Here is a 26,309-nt window from a genome sequence, read left to right on the forward strand (position 1 = left end):
GTTATGAAGAATGCAATATTCCCACATGATTCGTGGATCCAATTCCTCTCTGCTGGTTGATACAGTACATTCCAAAATGGCAGTATGTACTACCAGCAAGAAATCTGAGGTAGAAAAGTAGTAGAAGCCTGAAGACAGGCAGGAGGCCTATGACACTTCTGTGAAATGACTGTTTTCAATTCTGTGCACCACTAGTCCTCAGGATGTTGTACTACTGTCCCAGCCCTAACTGGAAACATCATTTGTTTCCATGACTGGATATGCTCAGATGCATGCCCCCACGCTCTACTTCATTAGGCCAACTTAACTCAGTGCAAAGTCTGGTACATTTATTACAAAATAAATGGTGGACTTTCACATTATTCTTTTAATCTATTATATGAATAGATGAATAATATATTAGATTATTCATTATAATCTATATAATAGATTGAGTAAATAAAAATGATGGAATTTCTCATATTTAACAACCAACCAAAAGTATTCAGATGCTACTAATAAGGAAAGATGGGAAACATAGCTAACAATGCTGTTATGCTACTGTTTACTGGAAATTATATTGACAGGACATTGAAAGCTTACATTTACCAATGATACTAACATTTTATTAAGTATATTAAATCACATTTTAAAATATTAGTAAAAAGGTCATATTACCTCACTGTGGAATCTGAAAGTTTCTGCAAGAGAGGGTGATAGGAAGGGGGACAAAAGAAAGGACCATGTATGGCAAATAAAGGAGACTGGGAAGGATGAGGAGAAGAAATATATATATATCTATATTGTAGTATAATAATTACAATGCAAAGAAAGTTCTAAATACACATGAAGAACGTAAGATGAGCCATCCTGGATGAAACCGAGGTCCTATCCAGTCCAGTATTCTATTTGCACAGTGGCCAAAAGATGGCTATGGGAAACCCACAAGCAGGACACGTGTGCAACAGCACCACCATTAGTGTTCCCCACCAACTGGCAATCAGAAGCACACTGCCTTTAATACTGGACGTATTAAATAGAACCATATGTAATCATCATGAGCAGTAATCAATGATAGCACCAACCTCTATGAATTTGTCTAATCTGCTAGAATTATTCAAGCTGGCAGCCATGATTCTATCTGTGGCTGCCAACTCTGTAGTTTAACTATTAGTTGTGTGAAATAGTTCTTGTTCTTTTTCCAACATCTCCCACCATTTGACTTCATGGGAATAACCCCATACTCTACTATTATGAAAGCATAAGTAAACTCATGTACATATGTTTGACTCTTAATCATGTTCAGTATTCACAACTAAACCTAATGGCACTGACAGGAGTAACATGGTTCCTCTTAACCAAATTTTCAGTGTTCTCTTTTTGAAAGAAATAACCACCTTGGTGTAGCATTCTGGACTGTCTGTCGTTTATCATCTAAAGTGCAGTTTGTTAACCGGACCGAAGCATTCATTGATCCATCTGACAACATTTTGACAGCAGTTGATATTAACAACAATTTAAATTCTGCAAGCTTCAGATGATCATCTCGTTCATCCTGAACTAGAGGCTGTTTTGAAAAGAAAAGGCACAGTTTAAATTAGAATTAAATTAAATGGTCTTGCAATGCACACATGTTTATTACTGTTACTGAATTCTGAACTTGATTAGAAAACCTTCTAAAGAATCTAGAATGGAAGGAACTTACTCATTAGTACAAAAAACTAGCTTATAATGTCTCATAAGAATATGGTGGAATTGGTTCTTTTAAACCCTAAAAGAACAGAACATCTTTTCTCATAATAAGAATGTCACTTGGCCATTCCAAGTGAATAGTGGAATAAAATCCTAGATCTTCACTGGCTACCATGTAGTCACCACTTTACCAGATTGTTTTACAATGCTATTATTCCCACAAGGTCTGGCTTCTTCCATTGTCCGATTACCTATAATGCCATACGAATGTACCACACTAAGTTTGACCCCAGATTCAAGAGAAATAAACATATTGGGATTTCATAGTAATTAACATTTTACCTGGTTGGAATTTGGACTGTACAACACTAGAGTCAGGGAATCAAACTGGAAGTCCAATTTTAGTGTTGTTTTAACCTTAACAGAGGGATGCATTTCCACCACAGCAGCAGTCACCACTGTTACTCCAGCTTTAACAATTAAAGTCATCATTATTAAACACACAAGAATTAAACAGGAAAGTTATACAGTTTCTAATGTATTGCATTTGAAAACAACTATCTTTCCTTAGATAAATTTAATTTAGTTTTGTCATTAAGTACTTTCTTCAGAGCAAGCAACTTGCCAGGCCCAGAGCTGTGAAGTCTGTGAGACAAAAAAACAAGTGGGCATTCAGCAAAGCTTTTTTAAATATAGGTTGAGAAATATTTGGATTAAACTACATATCTAAAGTACAATTCTTGAGGTTATTTTCTACATTAAAAGGAAAGTTTTGATCACTACAAAGCACAGTAATAATGAATTTCAAAATTGCTATTCAACACAAGTAGGACTAAGCTTTGTTATATTAAAGGTGAAATACATTTTTTCCAGATACAGTAAACATTTGCAGGTCTCCCACATATTTACAGAATCTTCCAGTCTACAAAAAGCCCTGACCATAATTACATGGAATATATATAGCAAAACCATGCAGAAAAGCCCAAACATTGCACATACATATGTTACCTAGTTATTTACATGTATCTTCCTCACACAAAATCTTAATTCCATTTGAAATACTTATATATACTTTTAAAGTAATAGTTTAGACAGCTATTTAATTTTTTCCAGTGGAAATATATAATTGTACTGTAGTTTAAGCTGTTAGAACATACCTCCAGAATGCTGGGAGACACTTGCAGCTCCACTATGGATGCTTAGAACATCTTTTTTTTGTGGTTCAGGAGGTGGAGGGTCAGAACTATCTCCTAAATTTTCATTCAGGGTCCTCAAAATAGTAGTTATGTCTTCCTGACTGAGAATCAGCTTTGAAAGAAGTTGATAATATTGGTAATACTCAGCCTGAGTATGTACAATACTATTAAACATTACAGGCCCACTGGAACGGTAAAGCATACTAATATTCTAACAAATAAGAAGAAAAAATGGGACCCTGTGACAAAATGTTGCAGAATAAAATAGTTATGTTCATGGTTCCAGTCATTCCATTCCAATTTCCCTTCCCCTTCCCTCTTTTTTCTCTTCAAAGTGAAGCATTGTGTTCCCAGTGAGCACAAGCAGTGCTCACTAGGATGATTTGGTGTTTTTTCTTTATTTTTATAGTTATTTTGGGTGATGGGTGAACACACTTGTAAGCAACAGCAGCTATATGGAAACACCAGATTAGCTGATTGATTTCTAGGGGGAAATCCAGAAGATTTTAAAAACTTACTTCACAGGATAGCCAAGCAAACAACTTGCAGGTTTCTTTGTTGCTTAATAATACTATTTGCTCCTTTACCTTATGTTTTTGCTAAACTGTACTTAAGCATACTTCTTTGTTCATCTAGCTATGCTTCATGTAGTTTGAGGTTTTGGAAGAAGAAGAGAGAGAAATTCTTCCCATGAGGTCTAAATATTTGGAAACACTTCCAGGGTTTAGATCTGTTCATGGAATAGGGGGCTTGAGCAAGTCCCAGTTGGATGGAACAATGTTACAGGGGGGTTATTATGTAAACATGACTTAGTACAGGAAAACATTAAAAAAAAACTGAAATGTAATTATTCTTTATTTTTAATCATATAAAAGAAGTCTAGAAGACTTGATTATTTTTATTTATAGCTTGCAGAGGAAAGCTTTATTTAAGTGAATATATTGTTGGTTCTCCTGGACCTCTCAGTAGCTTTCGATACCCCCAACCATGTTGGGAGTTGGAAGCACTACTTCACAGTGGTTCTGCTCCTACTTGACCAGTCAATTCCAGAAGGCAGTGCTGGGGAAATTATTGTTCTGCGCCAGGGCAGTTATGCCATGGGGTACTGAAGGGATCTGTTTTCCCCCTCATGCTATTTGCATTTAAATGAATCCACTAGTGGATGTTATCGTGAGGTGGGGGCTGAGATGTCTTCAATATGATGATGGCACTCAGATCTACCTCTCTTTTTCATATAACCCAGGTGAGGCAGTGAATGTGTCTGGGCTCTGTAACAGACTGGATAAGGACCAATAAACTGAGTCTTAATCCAGGCAAGATGAAGGTGCTGCTGGTAGAGAAGCAACATTAAACCTGTCCTGAATGGGGTTATACCCACTCTAAAGGACAAGGTAAGCAGTGTGAAGATACTTCCAGATCCACAACTCTCACTGGAGTCATTGGTTAACTTGGTGGCCCAAAGCACCTTCTATCACAGCTCAGGCTGATTTATCAATTACAACCCTATCTGGACAGGCAGAATTTCACAACAGTGATCCACACAATGGTATCCTCTCATTTGGACTATTGTAATGCACTCTATTCAGGGCTGCCCCTGAAGATGGTCTGGTAATTTCAGTTAGTTCAGAATAGGGCTGCTGATGGGGACAGGTTGATATGAACATTTTATACCAATTCCATTGGTTAACAATTGAAGGCTGGGCCCAGTTCAAAGTATTTAATTCAAATCAAAGTATATAAGTATTTAAGACCCTAAACGGCTTGGGGCCAGGTTATCTAAAGGAATGCCTCTTCCCATATATGCCTCCCTGGACCCTGAGATCTTTGTCTGAGTTCTTTCTCAAAGAGCCATGTTTAAAAGAGATGAACAGAGCAGCTACCTGTTTGGCTGTGGCACTCCAACTTAGGAATCAGCTCCCCAAGGAGATGCACCTGACACTCACTCTTTATTCTTTCCAGTGCCATAAAAACTTTTTTATTCACCCAGCATTTTAATAATTAATTTTTAAATCTTTTAACTATATTACATTTTGTTATGTTTTCTTGCTGCCATAGCCTCAAACCAATTTGAGTGTGGCTGTTGTGGGCTTATTCGTGCCCTTATGGTTGCTATTTTATTGTGTATTATTTATGTTTGATTTTAATTAATTCAATTTGTATTTCACCTCAATAGCTCACACCTGGGCTTTTTGTACAGCTTACAATAATTAAAACACATTAAATAACACATTATTTTGTATATGGATATTGTATTTGTTTATTTTGATTTTGTAAACTGACTAGAGGAGTCACTTTGACTAATGGGCAGTAAAGAAATTAATTATTGGTGTCCTTTGGGTTGGATGGAAATATTCAGTCCCATAAACAAATAGAAGAATTTCTTTCACTCACAGAGGGAAACATTTGAATCCAACCCATTGTGCTTTAGAGTCCCAGAACTCTTTATAACTATCCTTAATGTGGACAATCTACAAAAAATTAACTTCAACAGGAAATTCTAATTTATCAAGAGGCTGAATTCTATCTCCTGTGGCTTGAACTAGGCTAAAATGTTTAACATTACACTAAAGGCATAATGCAATGAAACCGCATGTAACTCAGATGATGTGCATGAAGGTGAAGGTTGCCTCCCACTCTGAAAAATATTCAGATGGCTGATTTTGGCTGAGAAACGGCCAAGCAGAAAAGAAGCAAACTGAGGCGATACACTTGACAGTGCCCCGAAGTCCTTCTCTTAAATTGCTGCTGCAACCTTGAACAAAAGCTGATGCAGTTCTTTCTGCAGTAGTGGCAGGGGGCAAGGGGAATCAGAGCTCCAATTGTTTCATCTGAGGTTGGGATGCTTTTCTATCCACAGAACTTGGGTTCCAAACAATCTGATAAATGACTAGACACTATCATGTGTCCGAAAGATTTTTCTGCTCATCTGCTAATTAGGTGATCAGTGCCTGCATGTCTAGGCTAACAACCAAGGATCGTCACCGTTAACATGTGCCAGTCTGCACTTTGTCCATTACATTGACCCTGACTTCACTGCTGACTTCCCTTCTTCAGAAACATGTCTACAGGCATCTCATGATAACACTTTATATACAGTGGTTCGCGAACAGAAAGTTTGGCAAAATTTTGCTTCTGTTCGCGAATTCCGCATCAGATGACGAACATGACTGTGGCCATCTTCTACTTGCTCGGGCTGCAGCAGGAGCCCAAGATGACGCCATGCCGCCCGCCGAAAAGGAGAGCAAAACACGAGGGGAAGCCATGAGGGCGCACTTGCCTCAGTCAAGGCCTACCCGGCTCCTTGCCGCCGCCCCACTTCTGAGCTGGAGAAAGGTCCCCTCGCAGGCACCCGGCTCTGGGAGCGGGAACAGGAACAGGAGCAGGAGACCGATGAGGCAGGCGCAGGATGGCTATCCCCAGCCAGGAGAAGGCTTCGAGGAGGGAGGTAAGGGCTGCTTTCCACGGGCTGAGGTGAGAGGAGGCAAGGGACAGGGCTGTGGCTGGCTGAGCGGGGTGGCCGAAACAACTGAATGACTATTGGTTAGGATCCAGAATTAAACCTGGAATTAGGAGAAAGCAATAGTGCCCAACTTTCATATTGAGTTTGGGCAGGTTAAAACCAAAGGGGATGTGAAGCGCTCCAAAGAAATCTGTCCAAGCTGGGAGAGATGGAAAATGCAGCAAAATGGCAAATGCAGTTCAATGCAAGCAAGTGTAAAGTAATACACACTGGGGTGGGGGGGGAATCCCAACTTCAGGTATAGGCTGATGGAGTCTGAGCTAGCAGTGACTAATTAAGACAGGGATCAATAGTAGACAATTCAATGAAAATGTCAACCCAGTGCACAGCTCTTTCGAAAAAAAGCAAACACATGTTAGGCATACTTAGAAAAGGAAGTGAAAATAAAAATGCTAAAATTATACTCTGCTTATAAAATCTTTGGTGCAACACACTGGATATTGCTGATAAAGTTATGAGATCTTAAAAGTAATAGGATATTTAAAAACAAGGAAAATATTTCATTTTGTTCCTTTTTCCTCAACAATGAAGCAGCTGCTATTCCTATGATAGAGTATCATCATGTTTTGACTGTTTATGCTAAGGTACTGTGCAGTGTAAACTTAAATGCATATTCAAAACCATTTTCTAAACTAAGACTTACATTCATTGGCTTGAGACGTCCAGATATTTTTATGTCAGGAATCTCATGATACCAGAGAGCAGCCAAATTGCGTTCAACAGTAACTTCAAGATTTAATGGCTGCAATAGCTGTATTTCATTTTGTAGTAAGCCACTGACACTGCTTGACCTGTAAATATAAATGGAAAATATTTATAATCCAATCTAACTCCCAAGACTGTACTTATTAGATACAAAACATACAGGGATCAAAATTATATCCTTAATGAAATACGTTAAGCATATTTTTGCAATATACTTTGTGACTTGGTTCCTTTATCATGGATGCAGTTCCTGGATTGTTTATCTCAGGAACTGCAGGGACCAGAGGATCACGAGTGGTGCACTCCTTGCTTCTGCTTTTAATTTGCAATTTATGAAACATTTTTTTAAACTCATTGGTGAATTTTTATTCTTTGCAAGTAAAGGAGGCCAGTTAAATTTGGAGAAGACCTTGCCTCTGGGTCTGGAAAGTAGACCTTAGTGAACTTCCTGAGGAGGTAGATTCTCCCTGGAAGACTCCAGTTGATCCTTTCAATGTGCTTGCTTTAAGAAGATGGTTGTCCTGCTGCTGCTGCTGCGCTACAATGCCAGGAATGCTTGAGCACTAGATGACATATGGAGAATTGAAGGACCCAATCTACCCACAATTGCCTTGAAGTGGACCAGCCCCAAGGGCAAGGTCTAGCTGGCCTCCTTTATTTTCATACAACAGAAATTCACTGGTGAGTAAAGAATTTCCATTTGCCCCATGAATGAAGGGGACAAGCTAGTTCTGGAGATGTAACAAAGCAATATATCCTCAGGTGAGCCAACAGGATCCTCTAGATAGCCTCCTGCAAGCCTAAAGCACATCCTGCAAAACACACCTGCCGAAGATACCCTCTAGAAAAGCCAGACAATCCACCTTGTAAAGACTGGTAGATGAATGGATTAAGTGGCAGCCCTCCTCCAAAAGGCCAACGAGACGCCATGGCCCTGCCTGAATGCATCATGATACCCTCAGGGACTGGCAAGTTGCACTAGAGCAATACTGCAATTATTAGATACAATTGAGCAATACACTCACACAGTGACCTGGCCAGGAAGGCAACCAATACCATTTTTCCCCAGTCAGGAAGGCCTAAGCAATGTTAACTAGCACAATCTGATTTTTTTGTTTGGTTTCTACATAGTACATAGTGCATAGCTGCAGTATTTTGTACACAACTTCCCCAACAAAGTTGTTCATTTGCTGTATTTAGGCTAATTAACTAAAATCTTCACATTACCTGTACAGCTTTAGTTCACTCAGTGTGACATGAATGCTATCAAGAATAGGTGGGATGTTAGAACGAAGCTTAGTTTTAACAAGCAAAAATTCATTCTTTATGGTGATCAAACCAAAATCAGCAACCAGAACATCAGTAGATATTGCTGACTGAGGGATTATGACAACAGGTGCTTTAATATTAACATCCAGTGCCATTCGGGAACTTTGCTGAGCCAATTCCTTCACACCAGAAGCTGCTTTCTCAGCAGCCTGAACTGTAGCTTCAGTAATTGCTTCCTTTGCAGTTTGAAAATTGTTTACAAATGCCTAGAAAAATGGTAATAACACTTCAGTAATAGATAATGATAAACAATCATAGAAATATTTCATTAACGTATGACTGCTAAATCTTAATCTATCATGCATTCCAAATCATTGTGTTCTGATTCAGTCTCCCACATATGCACTTGAATAACAAACGTTGGTTACAGTAGAAGAAAACATAAAGATACAATGTAAGTAGGAGTGAGTTGTTTAAGTGATTAGGTTGAGTTTTTAAAAAGTTTAAATCAACAAAAAAGATGTCCATGATAAGCTGAAACAAAAAAATGAGCCACTACAGCATGCAACTTGAAAAAGTATGCCTTTTGCTTTAGCTCTATTGAGTTTAGTAAAATAAAATACAAATTCATCAAGGAATTTTAGTTGATCAATAAATCAGCCTACAAGGAGGTACATTTGTGTGTGATGATGCTAGCAGGAGCAGCACCCATATGTGTGATGCACAGAGACCATGACAAAGAAGTATGTGTGTGTAATGATGCAGATCTGTCTTTAGACAACCATTTTGACTGTAAATGAGAATGAAGCACAAAAATGACAAAGAGATACTTGATGCAGGGATAGTTCAAGAACAGTACAGATTTCAGGAAGTGATCATCTTTCACACTTCATGACAGGAACTAGAATTCTTGCTTATTTTAAAACATTTCTAAAACATTATTTTAAAACATTTCCCTCAAGTAAATAGCAGTATAACCCAATTTAATTATGGCTAAGGAAATCCCAGGCACATTTCTAAAAACAGGATTTTGTAACTGAGAGCCTGAATTGAGATTCATCATTCTTCAGTGAAATATCAGTTGGAGAACAGTAGTTTCCCACTCTGTCTTCCTCACTACACAAAATATATACCCAAGCATAATTTCATAGAATCATAGAACAGTAGAGTTGGAAGGGGTTAGAAGGCCATCACTTGCTGGAAAATAGATGGGAAAGAAATGGAAGTAGTGACAAATTTTATTTTCTTGGGCTCCAAGATCACTGTAGATGGTGACTGCGGTCAAGAAATTAAAAGATATTTGTTCCTTGAGAGGAAACATATGGCAAATCTAGATAGCATACTAAAAAGCAGAGACACCACCCTGCCAACAAAAGTTTGTATAGTCAAAGCTATGGTTTTCCCAGTTGCAATGTATGGCTGTGAGAGTTGGACCATAAGGAAGGCTGAACACTGAAGAATTGATGCTTTTGAGTTGTGGTGTTGGAGAATTCCTGAGTGTCCCTTGGACTGCAAAGAGTTCAAATCAGTCAATTCTAAAGGAAATAAACCAAGACTGCTCTTTAGAAGGTCAGGTACTAAAGCTGAAGCTGGATGGGGTCACTGGAGAGGCGGGTGTGGGCTTGGGTGTACTCCAGGGAATGTTGGAGGACAGGAGAACCTGGAGGAATGTTGTCCATGGGGTTGTGAAGAGTAGGGCACAACTTTACAACTGAACAACAACGACAGGCCATCAGGTCCAACTGCATGCTAACAAATGTGGTACTTCTAGTTGAAAGGTCTCCCTAAACTCCCAAGCACATAATACCTTATTGTTATATTCTGTCAAGTTTTCTGACTTATGGCAACTGTGTAAATGAATGCCCTGCCAAATTCCCTGTCCTTGGCATCCCATCTCAGCTCCTGAAAACTCAAGAATGTGACTTCCTTTCAGGAATCTATCAATCCCATATGTTGTCTTCCCCTTCTTCATCTTCCTTCGACTTTCCTTAGCATTATTGCATTACAAAATAAATAGGAATCATTTTTCTTTCACACTAACTATACATCTACTAGCTACATTTTCTAAAACAAAGAGAAAATACCTTAACTTACCAAAATAGCAGAAACAAATTTGTTGACAAAAACAATTTGAATGCATCCAACAGTTAAATAAATCTTGCTGTCAACGGCATTCATATTTGTGTAAGAAATACCATCTGTAGCGTACATGTATGTCACCATTTTGAAACTAAAGACTTCTTTTCCAGTAATATAGAGGGCCTTTAAAAAGAAAAAAAAATGGTGTTCAAAGATGATAACTATAAGGTTTTGCATACAAAGATAAAGGTCATGGTTTGGATCCTTTCTATGCATTAAAGGAGCATGGATACTAAGAAGAATTCTGTAACAGAGAATTCTGTAACAGAAACATTGAGGAGATGAGAATTTGGCCATTTGTGGTCCCTGCAGTCCATGTGTCATCTCTTACTTACTCTCCACAGCAGGTTTTCAGGAAGCACAATGGGAAGAGTGTGAGACCTAAGAATGCCCTATTCCACGGTCCAACCCCGTTTTTTTCTTTCTTTCTACAATACAGGGTCATATCTAATATATGTGTGATCTGCAAGCACTTCAAATTAGTGCACTACTTTAATTGGACTGGTATGAAGCACATGTCCAGAACTCATAGTAAGCAAAATGGAAATAATGATATTTATTTATTATTATTTATTAAAACATTTCTATGCCGCCCCTTGCCGAAGCCTCGGGGCGGCTCACAGCACAATATAAAATACAATAAAATACAAAAATAACAATATAAAATTAACAATATAAAATAAATAACAATATAGATATGCTTTAAGGCAACTGCTATTAAAAAATATTAAATGCACAAGTTGTACAGATTCTGTCATACAATTGGCACTAGCAGCTAGCAGACATCAACACTTTAAAATGAACATTCATACCTTTTTATATAGTGCCGCCTCATCACAATCCACAATAATTATATTCTTTAACTTAGCTGATATTTCAGTTGTTTCTTTCTTCATCATCACTTGGCTATCAAGACCTAAATATAACAGTTTAAATCAATATACCTAATGTGACAACTTTTCAATTTATGTCCTCTACTTCCTCAGGCTTTTTGGGCCTAGGAATATACTGGGCAATTTAAGAAAAACTTTTGAGCACTGCCATGCAACACATACCATGGGAGGCATGTATGGTTAACTGAAGAAGTAAACTGTCCCAAACATTTCTTTATGAGGCAGAAGTAGGGTCCTGGCTGCAACATACTAAGCATCTTCTTTGAACCCAGTTTTCATTGTCAAAAGAAGAAGAAACAATTTTCTTATTGTGAATATCTTTTCTCTAAACATCTACACTTCAGGGGTTCCTCTCAGGAGGAAAACCCATTCTGTTTCCCAAACTGAACTGAAAAGGCAACAATGGCCTTAAGTCCCACTGGAGAAACTAATTCTACCCATGATCAACCTCCACAGGTGATCTAACAGTAACATGCACCATAATGGAAAAATTGCAAAAGGTGCATAGGCACACACATAAGACACATTCAAGAGGCCCCGCAGGACATCTCAAGATTAGTCCTTTCTGTCCTCCACACACATATAGGAATCTGACTGAAGTCTCTGACTGAAAATCATGATTGATCCTGGAAGCAAGAGGTGGGAGCAATTTCACAAAAATTCATAGAAGGTAAATTTGTTTTCTCCTAAACCTCACAGGGGGTGTTTCATACCTCAGGACATACCAGAGGAATGCATACGACTGTAGGATTTTCCAAGAATCACCCTGACCTATATTACCACCTTCTGCACTTTTTTGGCTCAGGTTACTGATGCAAAAGCTAGTTTGCTGATATACTTTCAAAATATATACATACAGAATAATTTGCTATAATATGTACAGAAGTCCATGAAGCTGCTTTGGCAATACTTTATAAGAAAATTTTCATTAAACGTGGTGGTATATTCCAACTGTAATATACTTCTTTAAATCCTGTAGCCAGAAGTATACACAGTACATGTGGTTGCACCACAGAATTCTATAAGGATCATATGATCTTGACAGTTTCATTTTTAATTCCTTTCCAAATTGTGCCCAACATGGAATTTGCCTTTTTCACAGCAGCTGCATACTGGATTGACATTTTCACTGAATTGTCTACCATAATATCAAGAAATCGAAATATCTAAGTCATTCAGTCCTAGCTCAGATCAGCTTATAAAGTTGAGCATTTTTCCTCAACAAACACTTTATTCTTTAAACAATCGGTCATGCCCTTCATGTTATTAGCAATATACACCTAAAAATGCTTTTTCACAACTGTTATTTTATGCCTACATTTCCTTTGTATAAGCTTCTTGAAGGAACTTAGCTTTTCCCTAACAATTTCTGTAACATTGCTCATTAACTATGCTTGTTCCTTAGTTATTAATCTATCACATTTTTCTTTCTCCAACAGTGTAAGTTCTCTGGACATTTCACAATTTAAAAAGAATTTAAAATATACAATATAAAATCAGCATAAAAATAAATAGTTAGGGTCTATGCATATGTTCAGCAAAGAATTACACACTGTGTGCCTTTTGCACAAAGACCTGCCTGCTTTGCACACTTTGCACAAAGAAGCTACTAGATTCCTGAGTGTTCAAGGTCTTGCTTCCTGGCCAGAGCTAAGCATGGGAAAGAAATCCAGTGAAATGCAAAAGAGCCAGATTCTGACCTGATCTTCACATCCCTATAGTGGATACTAAGAAAGGCATCCAGGGACAAAGTGGTGCCATTCCAGTGTCTTGCTTTATTCTTACCTTCAACACGAATTTCAGATATCCTGCGTTTTTGGTCTCTCAAAAAAACGCGTAAACAGGACATGTCTGCACAAACATGGAGATCACAAACATCTTCATACTTTGACTTCTTTGATGCTATGGGAAATATATAATGCAAATGTTGTAACAATAAAATGGTTTCCAATTAGTGATCTAAATTCCAATGTGGAAGTTATTTGCACAAAGACTCAGGTTAATACACAAAGACACAGAAGGAAAGCAGTGGACATAATAGCATCCAGATTGATTTTATCTTCTTTGAAATACTTTGATGATTTTTCTCAACTAGTTCTAATAAGTCCCTATTAGTATCCTTAAGAGTTCTTAAAATCCTTAGGGCTAGGCATTGCAAAGAAAAATTGGGAGAGTTCATATGACATAGCAACCCACCCTGTGAATAAGCTATACCATGTGGGTTGTGCAGAGAACAACTCACAGTGTACCTAACAAATGATCAGGCTTATTGTGGTGGTGTTCTCTTCCTTCCACCCCCAGTCAGTATTCCAGAGTCCTGCTTCGCAGAACCTTTCCTGTCTTCTTTTCCCTGCTCTGATCACAATCTCCTTTCTATTTCTATTTATTCTTGCAGCCCTGTGCCATGCAGCTGCTCCATCAGTGCCAAGAAACACTCTGGGGTGACCATAGCTGGCTACTTAGCACCTTTTTGGGGTGGCGAAAAGGAAAGGCAGAAATGTACAATTCAAACCATATTTCCCAGTCTGTCACAAGTATGTACCCTACTGCTGCTCAAAGTGTGATGTCTTGCCCAGTCAATGTCCTCGTACATGTCTGCATCAATGTGCAGGAGGTAACATCCCTGGAGATGGACCAAGTGAGGCTGCATATAGGTTACTTTACACACACTTGACTCCTTCTGTTGACAAGGTGTCAATTGAAATGGCAGGCTGCTTACCTGTAATTGTCGTTCTTCAAGTGGTCATCTGTGCATTCACACACATGGGTGCTGCTGCGCCTGCACCCATATGTGTGATGCAGAGACCACAACAAAGAATGTAAAATGAGAAAGGAGTTCTGCATATATTTCCATACCCCCTCCAAATGCTCAATTTTTCCAGATAAGTTTAAAGAAAAGAACCTTTATGGTAGTTGTTAAAAGGGCTATTGGAAAGGTGATGGGATATAGACACACCCTTTCCAGAATACCTAAAGACCCTGGAAGTGTGGAAAAGGGGACTGTGACCAATCAGGAGGAGGAGGAGGAGGAGGAGGAGGAGGAGGAGGAGGAGAAGCAGAAGCAGAAGCAGAAGCAGAAGCAGAAGCAGAAGCAGAAGAAGATCACACTCTAAGAAGGAGAAATTCTTGCCACCCCATTTCAGGGCAAAAACACCCTTCACTGCTTTGCTTTTCACCTGAAAGCTGCCAAGCATGCACAAATAAATCTATATGCGAACTTGCTTTGTCAATGTTCACAGATACTATCTACTGCACTTTGACAGCAGACACTTAACAGACCACTGACTGGCTAGACTCCACATTTTGATCAGCCTTAGGTGTGCACTTGCAAAAATGATACCAGATTATGGTCTGAACTGAATGTATTTCTGTCACCACAAAAGATAATTCACAAAACGGTATGGAGTTAATGATAGAAACTCTGAAGTACTGTTTGAGCACTAGTGGAGGACCCATTACTGATGACGGCACAGGTGAGATCACCAAAAGTGGCAAGGGCTTTTTTTTTGTGGGGGGGGGGGGGTTTCACACAAAAGGACAACCTTCTGCGTTCAGATAGCACAACAAGCTATTGTAAACTCATAAAACCCTAGAACAAGCTATGGGTTGTTTGGGTGGTTTTTTGTCCCTCCAAAACTACTAAGTAGGATGCAGTTCACATTCATATAGTATGGCAAACTACTGTGGCTGGTTACCCAGGAATTGCTGTGTGGCACGATCTCAGCTGCTGTCTTTCTGCTTCCTTCCTCAGTGCAAGATTTTAAAAAGACCTGGCTGCATAATTTGATTTGGTGTAGAGGGGAAACAGTCTTGCAATTTCCAGTATTAAGATTCCAAGGTGGGGTGGGAACTTTTGCTTTGGCAAAATAAGGCTTTGACCAGTAGGCAGTAGCCCCTACACCATCTGATAGTGTCAATACTCACTTTTAAGAAAGTATTTAAGTCTTAGAGCATATTCTCCCTCCCCCATAAACAACTCTAGAATTATTTTCAGAAGAGAGTTTGGGCAAATGAACATTTCTTAAAACTCTCAATAGTGAAAGAAGCATTTGTACTATCATCTGGAGACATTTGAAAATGACAACTATTAAGTCTGAAACAGTTTCCTTTATGTATCTTGAAGAATTTAGAATGTAAAATTTGGCTAACAGTTTAAGACTGAAAGACCTTACTAAATTTCTTGAGAACTTCCCTCTTCTCCTCTTTTTCCTGGGTGATCTCTACTGCAGTTGACTCTTGCGTTGGGAGAAGGTTATTTAGGAAATTCATAGTATTCAGAAGTGCTTCTGTGTGTAAGTGGATATCTATAGAAGAAAAAGTCACCTAAACAACAAAGTAAATCCAAGTAAGACTATGTTTTAAATGCATCTTCTTGCATTTAGCAATATGATGAAAATAAGCTGCCATTATTACCTTTATCAGCTGAAGGACATTCTTATAAGTAGTTTTCAGATCTGGGGCATTAATATCTGCCTGTTCTCAAAGGATAAAAAAGTCAGTTAAAACTTTAAGAAAACATACAGTACAATGCAACTACATTTAAAAAGCTACAAAAAACTACTATTTTTTCCTCAATATTAGTTTTGATACTAACTTTAGCCCCATGCTGAACTAGAAAAATGGTCCCATCAGTATGGGATCCAGTATGTATGTATGTATTTATTTATTTAGAAAATTTCTAAGCCGCCCCATTTGCTGAAGCCTCAGGACGGCTTACAAATAAATAAATTAAAATACATAAATAACAATATAAAATACACATAACTGTATAAAATAACTAGCCAAAAAAACTTTAAAATAAAAATAACATTAACAATTAAAATGATGCTTGAATAAAAAGGTCTTCGCCTGGCGCCGAAAAACAAATAACGACGGCGCCAGGCGGACCTCTCTGGGGAGCGCATTCCACAGATTGGGCGCCACCGCAGAGAAAGCCCTCCTCCGAGTACCTATCCTCCTAATTTCCTTCACGGAGGGTTCCCGGAGAAGGGCCTCTCCCGCTGATCTCAGGGGGCGGGTGGGCATATATGGACGTAAGCACTCCTTCAGGTAGCCAGGACCCAAGCCGTTTAGAGCTTTGTAAGTGATCACCAACACCTTGAATTGGGCCCGGACTTCAATGGGAAGCCAGTGAAGCTGACGGAGGACTGGAGTCATGTGAACATAACGTCCAGTCCCCGTCAGCAGCCTGGCAGCTCTATTCTGAACCAATTGAAGTATCCGGACCATCTTCAAGGGTAGCCCCACGTAGAGTGCGTTGCAAAAGTCAAGTCGGGAAGTCACCAATGCGTGTGTCACTGTTGCCAGGCAGTCGTACTCCAGGTAGGGGCGCAGCTGATGGATCAGCCGAAGCTGAAAGAAAGCGCTCCTCGCCACCGCTGTCACCTGAGCTTCCAGTGAAAGCTCTGGGTCGAGGAGCACTCCCAAGCTGTGGACCTTGTCCCTAAGAGGGAGTGCAACCCCATTCAGGACTTGGTTCAATTCACCCTCACCGAAGCTCGATCCGCCGACCAACAGGACCTCTGTCTTGTCTGGATTGAGCTTCAGTTTATTGGCCCTCATCCAGCCCATTACCTCGGCCAGGCACTGGTTCAGCACAGCCACTGCCTCACCTGGATTGGTGGAAAACGAGAGGTAGAGCTGGGTATCATCAGCGTACTGATGATTACGCAGCCCACACCTCCTGATGACCTCTCCCAGTGGTTTCATGTAGATGTTAAACAGCAAAGGGGACAAAATGGACCCCTGCGGTACTCCATGGCATAGCTGCCATGACGCAGAGCCATAGTCCCCCAGCACCACCTTCTGGAAACGGTCATTGAGATAAGAGCGGAACCACTGCAGAGCAGTGCCTCCGACCCCCACTCCCGCTAGCCTATCCAGAAGGATACCATGGTCGATGGTATCGAAAGCCACTGAGAGGTCCAGAAGAACCAACAGGGATGCACTCCCCCTGTCCTTCTCCCTGCACAGGTCATTGTACAGGGCGACCAAGGCAGATTCAGTACCGTACCCAGGTCTGAAGCAGGACTGAAATGGGTCCAGATAATCAATTTCATCCAAGTATGGTTCTAACCAGGGTCACACATTGGGAAGCTCACAAAAAAGAGTACAGGCAAAGCAAGAGGCTTCAAGGACAGTCTCTATTGCACAGCCACTCCCCTCCTGCTTCAGAGGGAATCAATGGTGCAAGAAGGGGAATGGCTGATCAATGCTCAGGGCAAAAGGAAGATCAGTACTGCTCAGATGATTTCCCAAGAAAGCCACTCACATTTATGAGTGGAGGATGGAGAATCAGCTGGGTGGCACTGTCCTGCTAGGGGCTGTGCTGTTCAGCTAATTTCCCATAATCCACACATGCCAGAAAGTCTCTCTTATATGCAAGCAGGAGGGGCAAAAATCAGTTAGGCATGGTATCCATTTGGGAGCTGTGCCACTCAGCCTGTTCCCCTGCCACACCCTCAGACTTGCTTCTACTTGCCAGAGTGCATCCTGAACTGCTTCATGGGGAGTGAGAAAGGAGGAAAAACACTGCTTTCTCTTTATGACTGTGGATTGCAAGAAAAGTAATCAGATGGTTACCAGGTTGGAAATACCTCTCTCATAAGTGGAAGTGAGAAAGGGGAATGATGTGGCAAATTAACTGAGCAGAACTGCTTCCCACTGGGCACCACTGTCCAGCTGACTTTTGATGTTCTGCTGCATTCAAAGGAGGGCAGCATGAGAATCTGCTGAACAGCGGTACTTCTTTCTGTAGCATCACCCAGTTCCCGTTCTTGCCTCAAAAGAAGATTTTAAAGACAGGAAGCAGACAAAGTGGGAAGACCTCTGTCAGCTACACAAATGAAAGCTGTCAGTAGTGCTTTCTGGTTAGCCACTTGACAAGAGCAACAGTGAGCTGTCATTGCCAAGCAGCTCCCTTGAGATCAAAATTAGTTGTATTTTCCAGGTTTGACTGACACAACTACCATCATAGTACTAATAAACCATAGGACAGATAATTTTTTTCTATCCATGGTTTCTAAAAACCAAATGGAGCACAGTGAAATCCATGACTGGGATTGGAGGACCAACAATAGTAAAAATCACCATGGTTTGTTATGCTATGTGAATCAGCCCAGTGAGTCCAATAGTCAATAAGAGAGGGTGCCCTTATAAATTTCTCAAATCCCATTGTATATCCATTAAAACAGGTAGCTTTCACCATATCCTGAGACATCACTTTGATCAATTAGGTGTTCTTTGAAGCAACACTTTGACTATTCCTAAATTTATGATAAATTAGTTTCAATGAATGAACTCAAGTCCTAGTATTAATGGACAACTATTATCTTTTTTATAATTAAGCACTTTTCTACACCTTTTCTGTCACTGTAGCATCTTCTTTGATATGGAATTATTTGTATTGCACACAGTATTCCAGCTGTGACTGCACCATAGATTTATATAAATATATTACTAGATTTGCTACTTTAATTTCAACCTGAATGTTTCATTTGCTGGAATAAGAACAGGATCAGGTCACTACATTTTTTGAAAATTACATTTGATTGTTTCATACACTGATATACAAAAACTCATTAACAGAATGGTTAAGAAAAATATTTTAAAGCTTACCTTTCTGTATTCAATTGCCAGAAGATCATCCATTAAATTATCCAGTGTTGAAATGATATAAACTGGTTTGCCTTTATCATCTAATTAAAGAAACAAATAAAGAAGCATAAACAACATGCTTATTTTGAATTAGTCACTACGTTTCAAAATTATCACTCCTTTATGTACACATGAAATGAGACAAAACAGAATCTGAAGTTACACATATAGTACACAAAGCATCTTGGGATGCAAAGAACATCTTTATAATTTGGTTAAAAGGTTAAAATTAAATAGAGTGTCAAAACAGCTACATAAACCAGGTAAGTGAAATATTCTTTACATTGTAACAATCGTTAAATTCAAACAACAAAGCAAGTACTGCCATTTTTTCCCAGCATTTAGCATTAGACTAGTACACATGCTCTATGTATTTGTTTTGAATGAAAAGCAAAGGATTGATCATTATCCCTATGGTGCTTTCATTCCATCCACTATACCTTGAGGTAATCTTCCCCAAGCTGGGACACTAAAGATACTTTGAACTACAACACCCTGCATTCCTAACTATTGGTTAGGAATTGGCTAATGGAAACTGAAATCCAAAACATCTCCAGGAAATCATTTAAGAAAGCTGATCAGTGGTGAAGCTCAAGACTTGGGAGGGGGTCTTCTTGGGTTGGGGTTGGCTGCGTTACTTCACCTAGGCATCAGACAATTTCCCTTTACCTTGTCTCATGTGCTGAACTGCAAACAACAAAGGAGTGTAGTCATGTCAAACTTCAAATATGCAGCATGAACACCGTAAGTTAAAAATGAAGGCTGTACACGCTACCCTGCACATGATGAGTCCTTTCCTGACAAGCTGATGGGCAGCATACTTAGTATCTATGAAAGCCATTTCACCCTGCTTTTCACATAGAGGGGATAAGTAATGCAGATCAACAATTTAGAAAAAATGGATCTCATCTCTATTCCTCACACTAAAGCTATTCTTTGAACTACAAATAAATATAGTGTCCCTAACTGATTAATTAATAAACTGTTATTTTTAAACATATATACTTACCCATATATTCTGGGCATATTAAACAAATCTCTTTTAGGAAAGCAGTAGCAGACATATCATATGTCCTTAGATTAAGTTCAGTGCCTAATTTTAAAATCTCTAAGCGAAGCATTGGCTTTTCAACCCCTTCATCAAGACAACACACCTGAACGAAAACCTATGAAGAAAAACAAAACTGAGATGGCGAGCTAATCAAGAATTATGCTGGAGAGTTGGCAAAACCTTCTCAAAGCAGCATATATATCTACATATAGATATACAGAGAGATATAGCATATAGCATATATAGATTAATATGTTCCATATGATGTATTATTTATTACATTGGTATACCACTCCATAGCCCACAGGGCTAAGTAGAGAATATGCTTAAAAACTGTAACAGTATAATGGATGATCACAGGACAATAAAACCAAATACAACAGAACTTAACAGAAGTCGGATATCCTCATCTTCCCCCTCACGAAGAGAGAAACAAAAAGCCTGGGATACAAACCTGCACCAAACCGGTACCACTGGGTGTCAAATGGGCAATGCTCTTTGGCACTGCCCTTTTGCCACCTAAGGCCACTGGCCTGGGCACCAGACTCTTACATAGGCCGCCCAAGGTGGAAGGTGCATGGGGGGGTCCACAAAGGCCAGTGCTGGGGGAGGGGGTGATGAGGCATGGCATTAGCCAAGCCATAGCTTAACAGTTTCATACACAGAGCAGGGACTTCCAAAAGTTTTAGTATACAATCCATTCGCAGTGCTTCAAGCTCAGGGCCCAGTAATCTTCCCCATACACCACTGAACCATCCTGTCATAAATATCTTGCAAAGTTTTCCTCTGCCCTTATTTCTTTCCCAACCCTCACTTCAACACCTTTCTTGGATAGTCTGAAACCACTGTCTGTTTCATGCTCTTCTAACAATCAAAAGATTTCTTTTTGCATTTGCAAAGTTCTTCCATTCTGGTATTCTTTAAACTGCCTTGGATCCGACAGTGATTCAAGAGACTGTAGAACTGTGGGTAAGAAAAGTGGATGATTGGCTAGAGCTGCTATCACTTCCCCTTCATGAATTAAATTTACATTCTTGTGGTTGTTCTGGACTTGAACAGTTAATTCAAAAATATTTAAGATATATTTGAACAAATAACATAAAACTGTAACTCAAAATATTTTTTAATTTGGCAGACACTATAAAAACTTCGAACAAATCAGAGATAAATGATGAATATATCTTGATATAACCGAAACAAATAACTTAATATTTTGACTCTGCACTGAATTTAGTGGTTAACATCTTTAAAGGTCTTGAAAAACAATTAAAAGTACCAATCTTATTGTGGTTAGTATCTGAAAATGCAGACAGGGCTTCTATGAAAATTAGTTATTACCTCAGATATTTCGAATCTTAACTGGAAATCAATCATATTCTTCAAAGATTCTCGTCTTGCTGGCTTTCTTTTAATGCTGGCTGCCCTATCCAAGGATCCCAAAGGTGCCTCAAAAAATGGTAAATCTTCCACAGGACTACTTGGGGCATCATAAAATTCTTCTTCAGATTCTAATTGTAATAAGTAAGAAAGTAGTGGTTATAAAATGCTTACATTTTCCTGTGCTCTATGCAGTCAATATAATGATCACATCCACATTATTATAAGTGTGAGTGCAGAAATTTATAATGATAATTGCTGTCATCCTGAGGTAGATGACACAAGCAAGTACCCGAACTTAAGTGGTATCTCTAACACCAGTCCCTCCAGGTTTTCATACAGATATTACTTCAGTGAAGAAATATCAGGTATCCTGTTGTGTTCCTTCAGTATAAATATGTGCCCAGCGAAAAGTCTCAGTTGTAACATCAAGCAATTGGCTTGAATAACTACGTGCAAACAAAAACCTCTGTCTTTTGCTTAACATGACCTGCTGAATATTACTTGCAAGGAATTCAATAAGAATGTTTTTGCTACTTAAAAGTTGAGGCAAATTAGAGAGAGAGGGACGCGCACAGTGTTAGAAGGTGTTCGTTGAATAAGTTATTTTTTGCAGCTAATGTACCGGCAAGACTACATGTATGATTGATAGAAAACAAGAACAATTTGTTGGTTCTAATGTCACAAGTGGCACTAATTCTGAATTTATTTATGTATTTATTTATTTAAAACATTTGTATGTTGCCCAGTTGTGCCACAGCACCTCTGGAAGGCTCACAACACAAGATAAAACACAATAAAACAATAAAATTTAGGCAATATCCAATGTTCCACTGATTCTTTATGCCTCAGTTTTGCAAGTGGCTCCTCCCATTCTGTTGCATCAGCCTCACAGTTCGCCAAATCTATTCTGCAAGTAACATCCACCATTTGCCCAAGAAGCTTAAAACTTCCTAGAAAAAGACATAATGTAAGTGGAACTACTTGTTTCTGGGTCAGGTTGGTGGAGCTCCCCTTCAGTGAGCATCAATGACCTGCCCTATTCCAAAAATAAGCATTTCCACTCACTTCTGGTTATTCCTGAAAGTGCAAAATTCCTGAAAGTGCACAAGCAGCAGATGCCACTTTTGAGACGATCTTGGTGGGGTAATGGATATTGCCCTATGTGTGCATCTAAACCTATGAATCTCAGATGACTATTCATCTTCAAAGTACATCTGCTGAGAATTAAATTGACTATTGCTAACATAGAGGGACAATCACCACAATGTGCACTCAGCTTATGTCAACTTGGTCTCTTGTCACATTCAGGCTTCCTTAACATACAGCATATAGGAGCTCTGAAAGCCAGGGGTATGGATGGAAATACCTATACCTCCTCTACCAAGCTTACTAAGGATGCTCATTGTAGGGAAGGTGAAGATTACAGAGCAAAAGAGGGAAGGTACCTGCAGTCCTATGGGTTTTATTATGCATCTTCTGCTTATTTTAGTGTTTTACATGTTATTTTTAAATAGGGTCAGTATTTATGCTGAGAGGCAGAATATATTTAGTTAAAAGCATGTCCACATATAATTATGCAACCTGCTCAATTGAGGATTGAACTCAAACTACTCTTAATAGCAGCATTTTACATTTGGGTGTTTTTTGTTCTAGATGAGAATGGTGTCAGGAGAGGAAGTTTGACTGTGATTTAAGTAATATTCTTTATTTTATTTATTCAGATATATTATTTGTGAAGAACTCCTTTTCCTTTCCATGCTCTGTTCATCCAACTGTATTTGGCCAGGCTGAAGTAACACGGAACATTGCAATGACCTGTGTGCCTGCTCTCCTGAGATGCTTCTGGCCCTTATGGCCAGAGTATGACACTGATAATAGGCCTGAACCATCTCAGTTGTGTTCCTGTGGGCACTTCTACCCTCCCCTATGGTGTTGGGAGGATAGAAGAATTGCAGTTAGGTAACATAGGACATATTTAGGTACATCTTTGCTATTTTTGCTTTAAGTACTGTTTCCAAAGGTTACTCTAATTCTCATATACCTTTTTATTCATTTTCTCCCTTATCCTGTGCAAATAAGCTTACAGGAGTTGCATGTACCTCCTTCCAAATTACAACAACTAAATTCAGTCTTTTGTCTGGTAATTGCTACTGTATAATGTTTCAGGCCTAGGGCTTAAATACAAGCCACCAGTCTGGATTCTTGTTTCTAAATCCTAGCACTGCCAGTGAAATCGGAGAGTCCTCAGGCACAGGCTGCAGTTGATATAAGGGGAAATGGCAGCCTGCCTTAATAATTGTTTTGTCCCTGCCTACATAGCAGGGAGTTTGGGCATACCCCTTCCTCTCTTGACAATGTTAGTAGTTTTTCTAGTTTAAATAGAATATTTTAGAAAGTTGTAATCATTTTCCATAAGTAAGGAGTTGCAATATGCCTTTAAGACAGGACTGACAAAACATTAAATATACATGTGTAATAAATATTACAAAACTATGTTTTATGACCTAATGTCACCACATTAAATGAAAATAAATGTAGACAATATTTACCACTTGATCCAGCTATTGAATTATACTCCAGAAGTGGAAGCACAGCGGTTGACATTTGTGGTGTTGTTAACAGTGAAGATACTTGAAGCTAAAATAGAAAGCAATATTTAACTCTTCAGTTATTTTCCTTGTGAATAATGACCCCAGTTAGTATATTTTATTTAACAAATTTATACCTCACCCTTCCTAGAATTTCATGGCAGTTGACAATAATAACATCAATTTAATAAAAAGATATATACTGTAAATGTTCTCCTTAAAAATAATACCTAGAAATATTCACATCACCAGCCACAAAATCCAATAAATTCCGTAAAACTATATGGAGAAAAAATAAATAAGCAGAGAGTCAAAGGATTCCCCAAAACTGAAGGACTCTTTCATTTGGTGGAAATCCTATCAAAAAGAAATAAGATGAAGTTCTCACAGGAGAGAGCTCCACAGCTTAGGTGCAATGACTGAAAAACCTGATTCAGAGACCATTTTACACAAGAAACATGACAACAAACCACTGTTATGGCTGGCCGTTTGCCATGCCATGTACGTCATACATGGTGACTAACCATTGAGACTTATCATTGTCATCAACTACAATAAGGCACAAAGGTCTATTTGAGGGTTGTTCATACCATGATTGCGTGTTTTGTCCTCTGAACCCAGAAAAGAACCCTTTATTGTTCATGGTTCAAAAAATACTATATACTATGGCAAAAACATTAAAATCAGTAGCCATTTAAGTCAACAGATTTCTGTTTCTGCTGTCTGCCTAGCTACAAACTTGTCAGTGCTTGTTTCATTTTCACAGGCTTTTACAGCACTTTCCCACTTTTTAATCCTCTTCAGACTTTATCTTCCTGATTACAACTTTCTCATTTTGCATCAATATGCTTAATCAACACTACAACCTTGGATTTTTTTAAAAAAATTCTGTGTCCCCATGGTATTTGCCAACATAAAGACATCGATTATCTGTTCCATTTAGTTTCCTTCATTAAAAATTATTTATCTGCAACAGGTTACACCACATACATATTATGTCAATATTATATTTTAGTAGTGATATTTTACCTACATATGTGGATGTAAAAATACCTCTCTCTCATGTCTCACATGTACTATTTCAGTTACAAACTACAGCAGGACATTAAACTCCCTCGACAATGTCTTGCTTATGCATTAGAATTCATGCTTTAGCCTTTGTTACCAAGCCTGTGATAGCTATATACCCACATATGAGTTGTATTTGTTGCAGTTAACATTAAGATAGCTATTTTTAACCAGTTGCTTTCAAACTGGGAAAAATGCTGATATCAATTCCTCACTGAACCATTTGTTGCAGTCTAAACCATTCTCAACAGAAGCCTCTCATCTATCAATCCTCACAAATGTTGCTGCCAGATAAGAAAAGCAGGTTGTTTACCTGTAACTGATGTTCTTCGAGTGGCCATCTGTGCAGTCACACATATGGGTTCTGTGCCTGCACAGTGCCTATGGCCGGAAGATTGATAGCTAACTATTTTGGCGGGAAACTCCGCTCCCCTCCCCCCTCCCGTAGTATATATGGAGTGGCGTGTCCGCCATTTTCCAGTCTTTGATAGACTGGATGTTCGCTCTCTAGAGGAAAAAAAAAATTAAACTAAGGAAAAAAACATTGCAAGCGCCAATGACAAGTTAAGAAATACAATGTAGGTACTGAAAAATAAAAAGCAATATGGTACCGATAATAAGTTCCACCCATTGACACCGAGCAGGGCCGGCGGGTGGGTTGTGTGACTGCACAGATGGCCACTCGAAGAACATCAGTTACAGGTAAGCAACCTGCTTTTCTTTGTCATGGCCTCTGTGCATCACACATATGGGTGATTAGCAAGCTTACCCTGACTGGAGGAGGGGAAGTGTCATCAACGAAGAACAGCTGAAAGGACGACTCTGCCAAAGGAACAGTCATGTCTCACTAAACATTATCGTCTGGATGTCCATGCGAATGTGCATGGAGTGGCCCAAGTGGCCCCCCTGCAGACATCGTCAATCGGGACCCCTGCCACAAAGGCTGAAGAAGCAGCTACTGCTCACGTAGAATGACCCCTCGGGGTTGTAGGTAAGTCTATCTTAGCTAACTGGTAGGACAAAGTTATAGTGTGAACTATCCATTTGGAAAGTCTTTGAGGGGTAACCAGAGAACCTTGGTCATGCTCAGAGTATTTAACAAAGAGCCGATTGGAGCGACGAATGGATTCAGTCCTTGATCTATAAAAGGCTAATCAGTGCCGTACGTCAAGC

General features: G+C 39.1%; 1 protein-coding gene across 3 annotated transcripts in view; it reads right to left on the reverse strand.

The window, feature by feature from the left end:
• The window catches only part of VPS13A (vacuolar protein sorting 13 homolog A), a 179,910-nt gene that overhangs the window by 89,319 nt on the left and 64,282 nt on the right, over positions 1–26,309 (reverse strand). For all 3 annotated transcript variants that reach the window (XM_044445950.1, XM_044445952.1, XM_044445951.1), the window contains exons 24-37: positions 24,030–24,117; positions 21,439–21,608; positions 20,059–20,215; positions 19,011–19,090; positions 15,807–15,866; positions 15,566–15,716; positions 13,179–13,295; positions 11,313–11,416; positions 10,456–10,623; positions 8,320–8,627; positions 7,031–7,178; positions 2,829–2,979; positions 2,014–2,141; positions 1,377–1,546 (exon numbers count right to left, since the gene is read on the reverse strand). In XM_044445950.1, the coding sequence (XP_044301885.1) occupies positions 1,377–1,546; positions 2,014–2,141; positions 2,829–2,979; positions 7,031–7,178; positions 8,320–8,627; positions 10,456–10,623; positions 11,313–11,416; positions 13,179–13,295; positions 15,566–15,716; positions 15,807–15,866; positions 19,011–19,090; positions 20,059–20,215; positions 21,439–21,608; positions 24,030–24,117 (2,000 nt within the window). The remainder of the gene's footprint in view (positions 1–1,376; positions 1,547–2,013; positions 2,142–2,828; positions 2,980–7,030; positions 7,179–8,319; positions 8,628–10,455; positions 10,624–11,312; positions 11,417–13,178; positions 13,296–15,565; positions 15,717–15,806; positions 15,867–19,010; positions 19,091–20,058; positions 20,216–21,438; positions 21,609–24,029; positions 24,118–26,309) is intronic.

This window comes from Varanus komodoensis, unplaced genomic scaffold (assembly GCF_004798865.1).
Source record: "Varanus komodoensis strain SLA01 unplaced genomic scaffold, ASM479886v1 scaffold5, whole genome shotgun sequence".
NCBI lineage: Eukaryota > Metazoa > Chordata > Lepidosauria > Squamata > Varanidae > Varanus > Varanus komodoensis.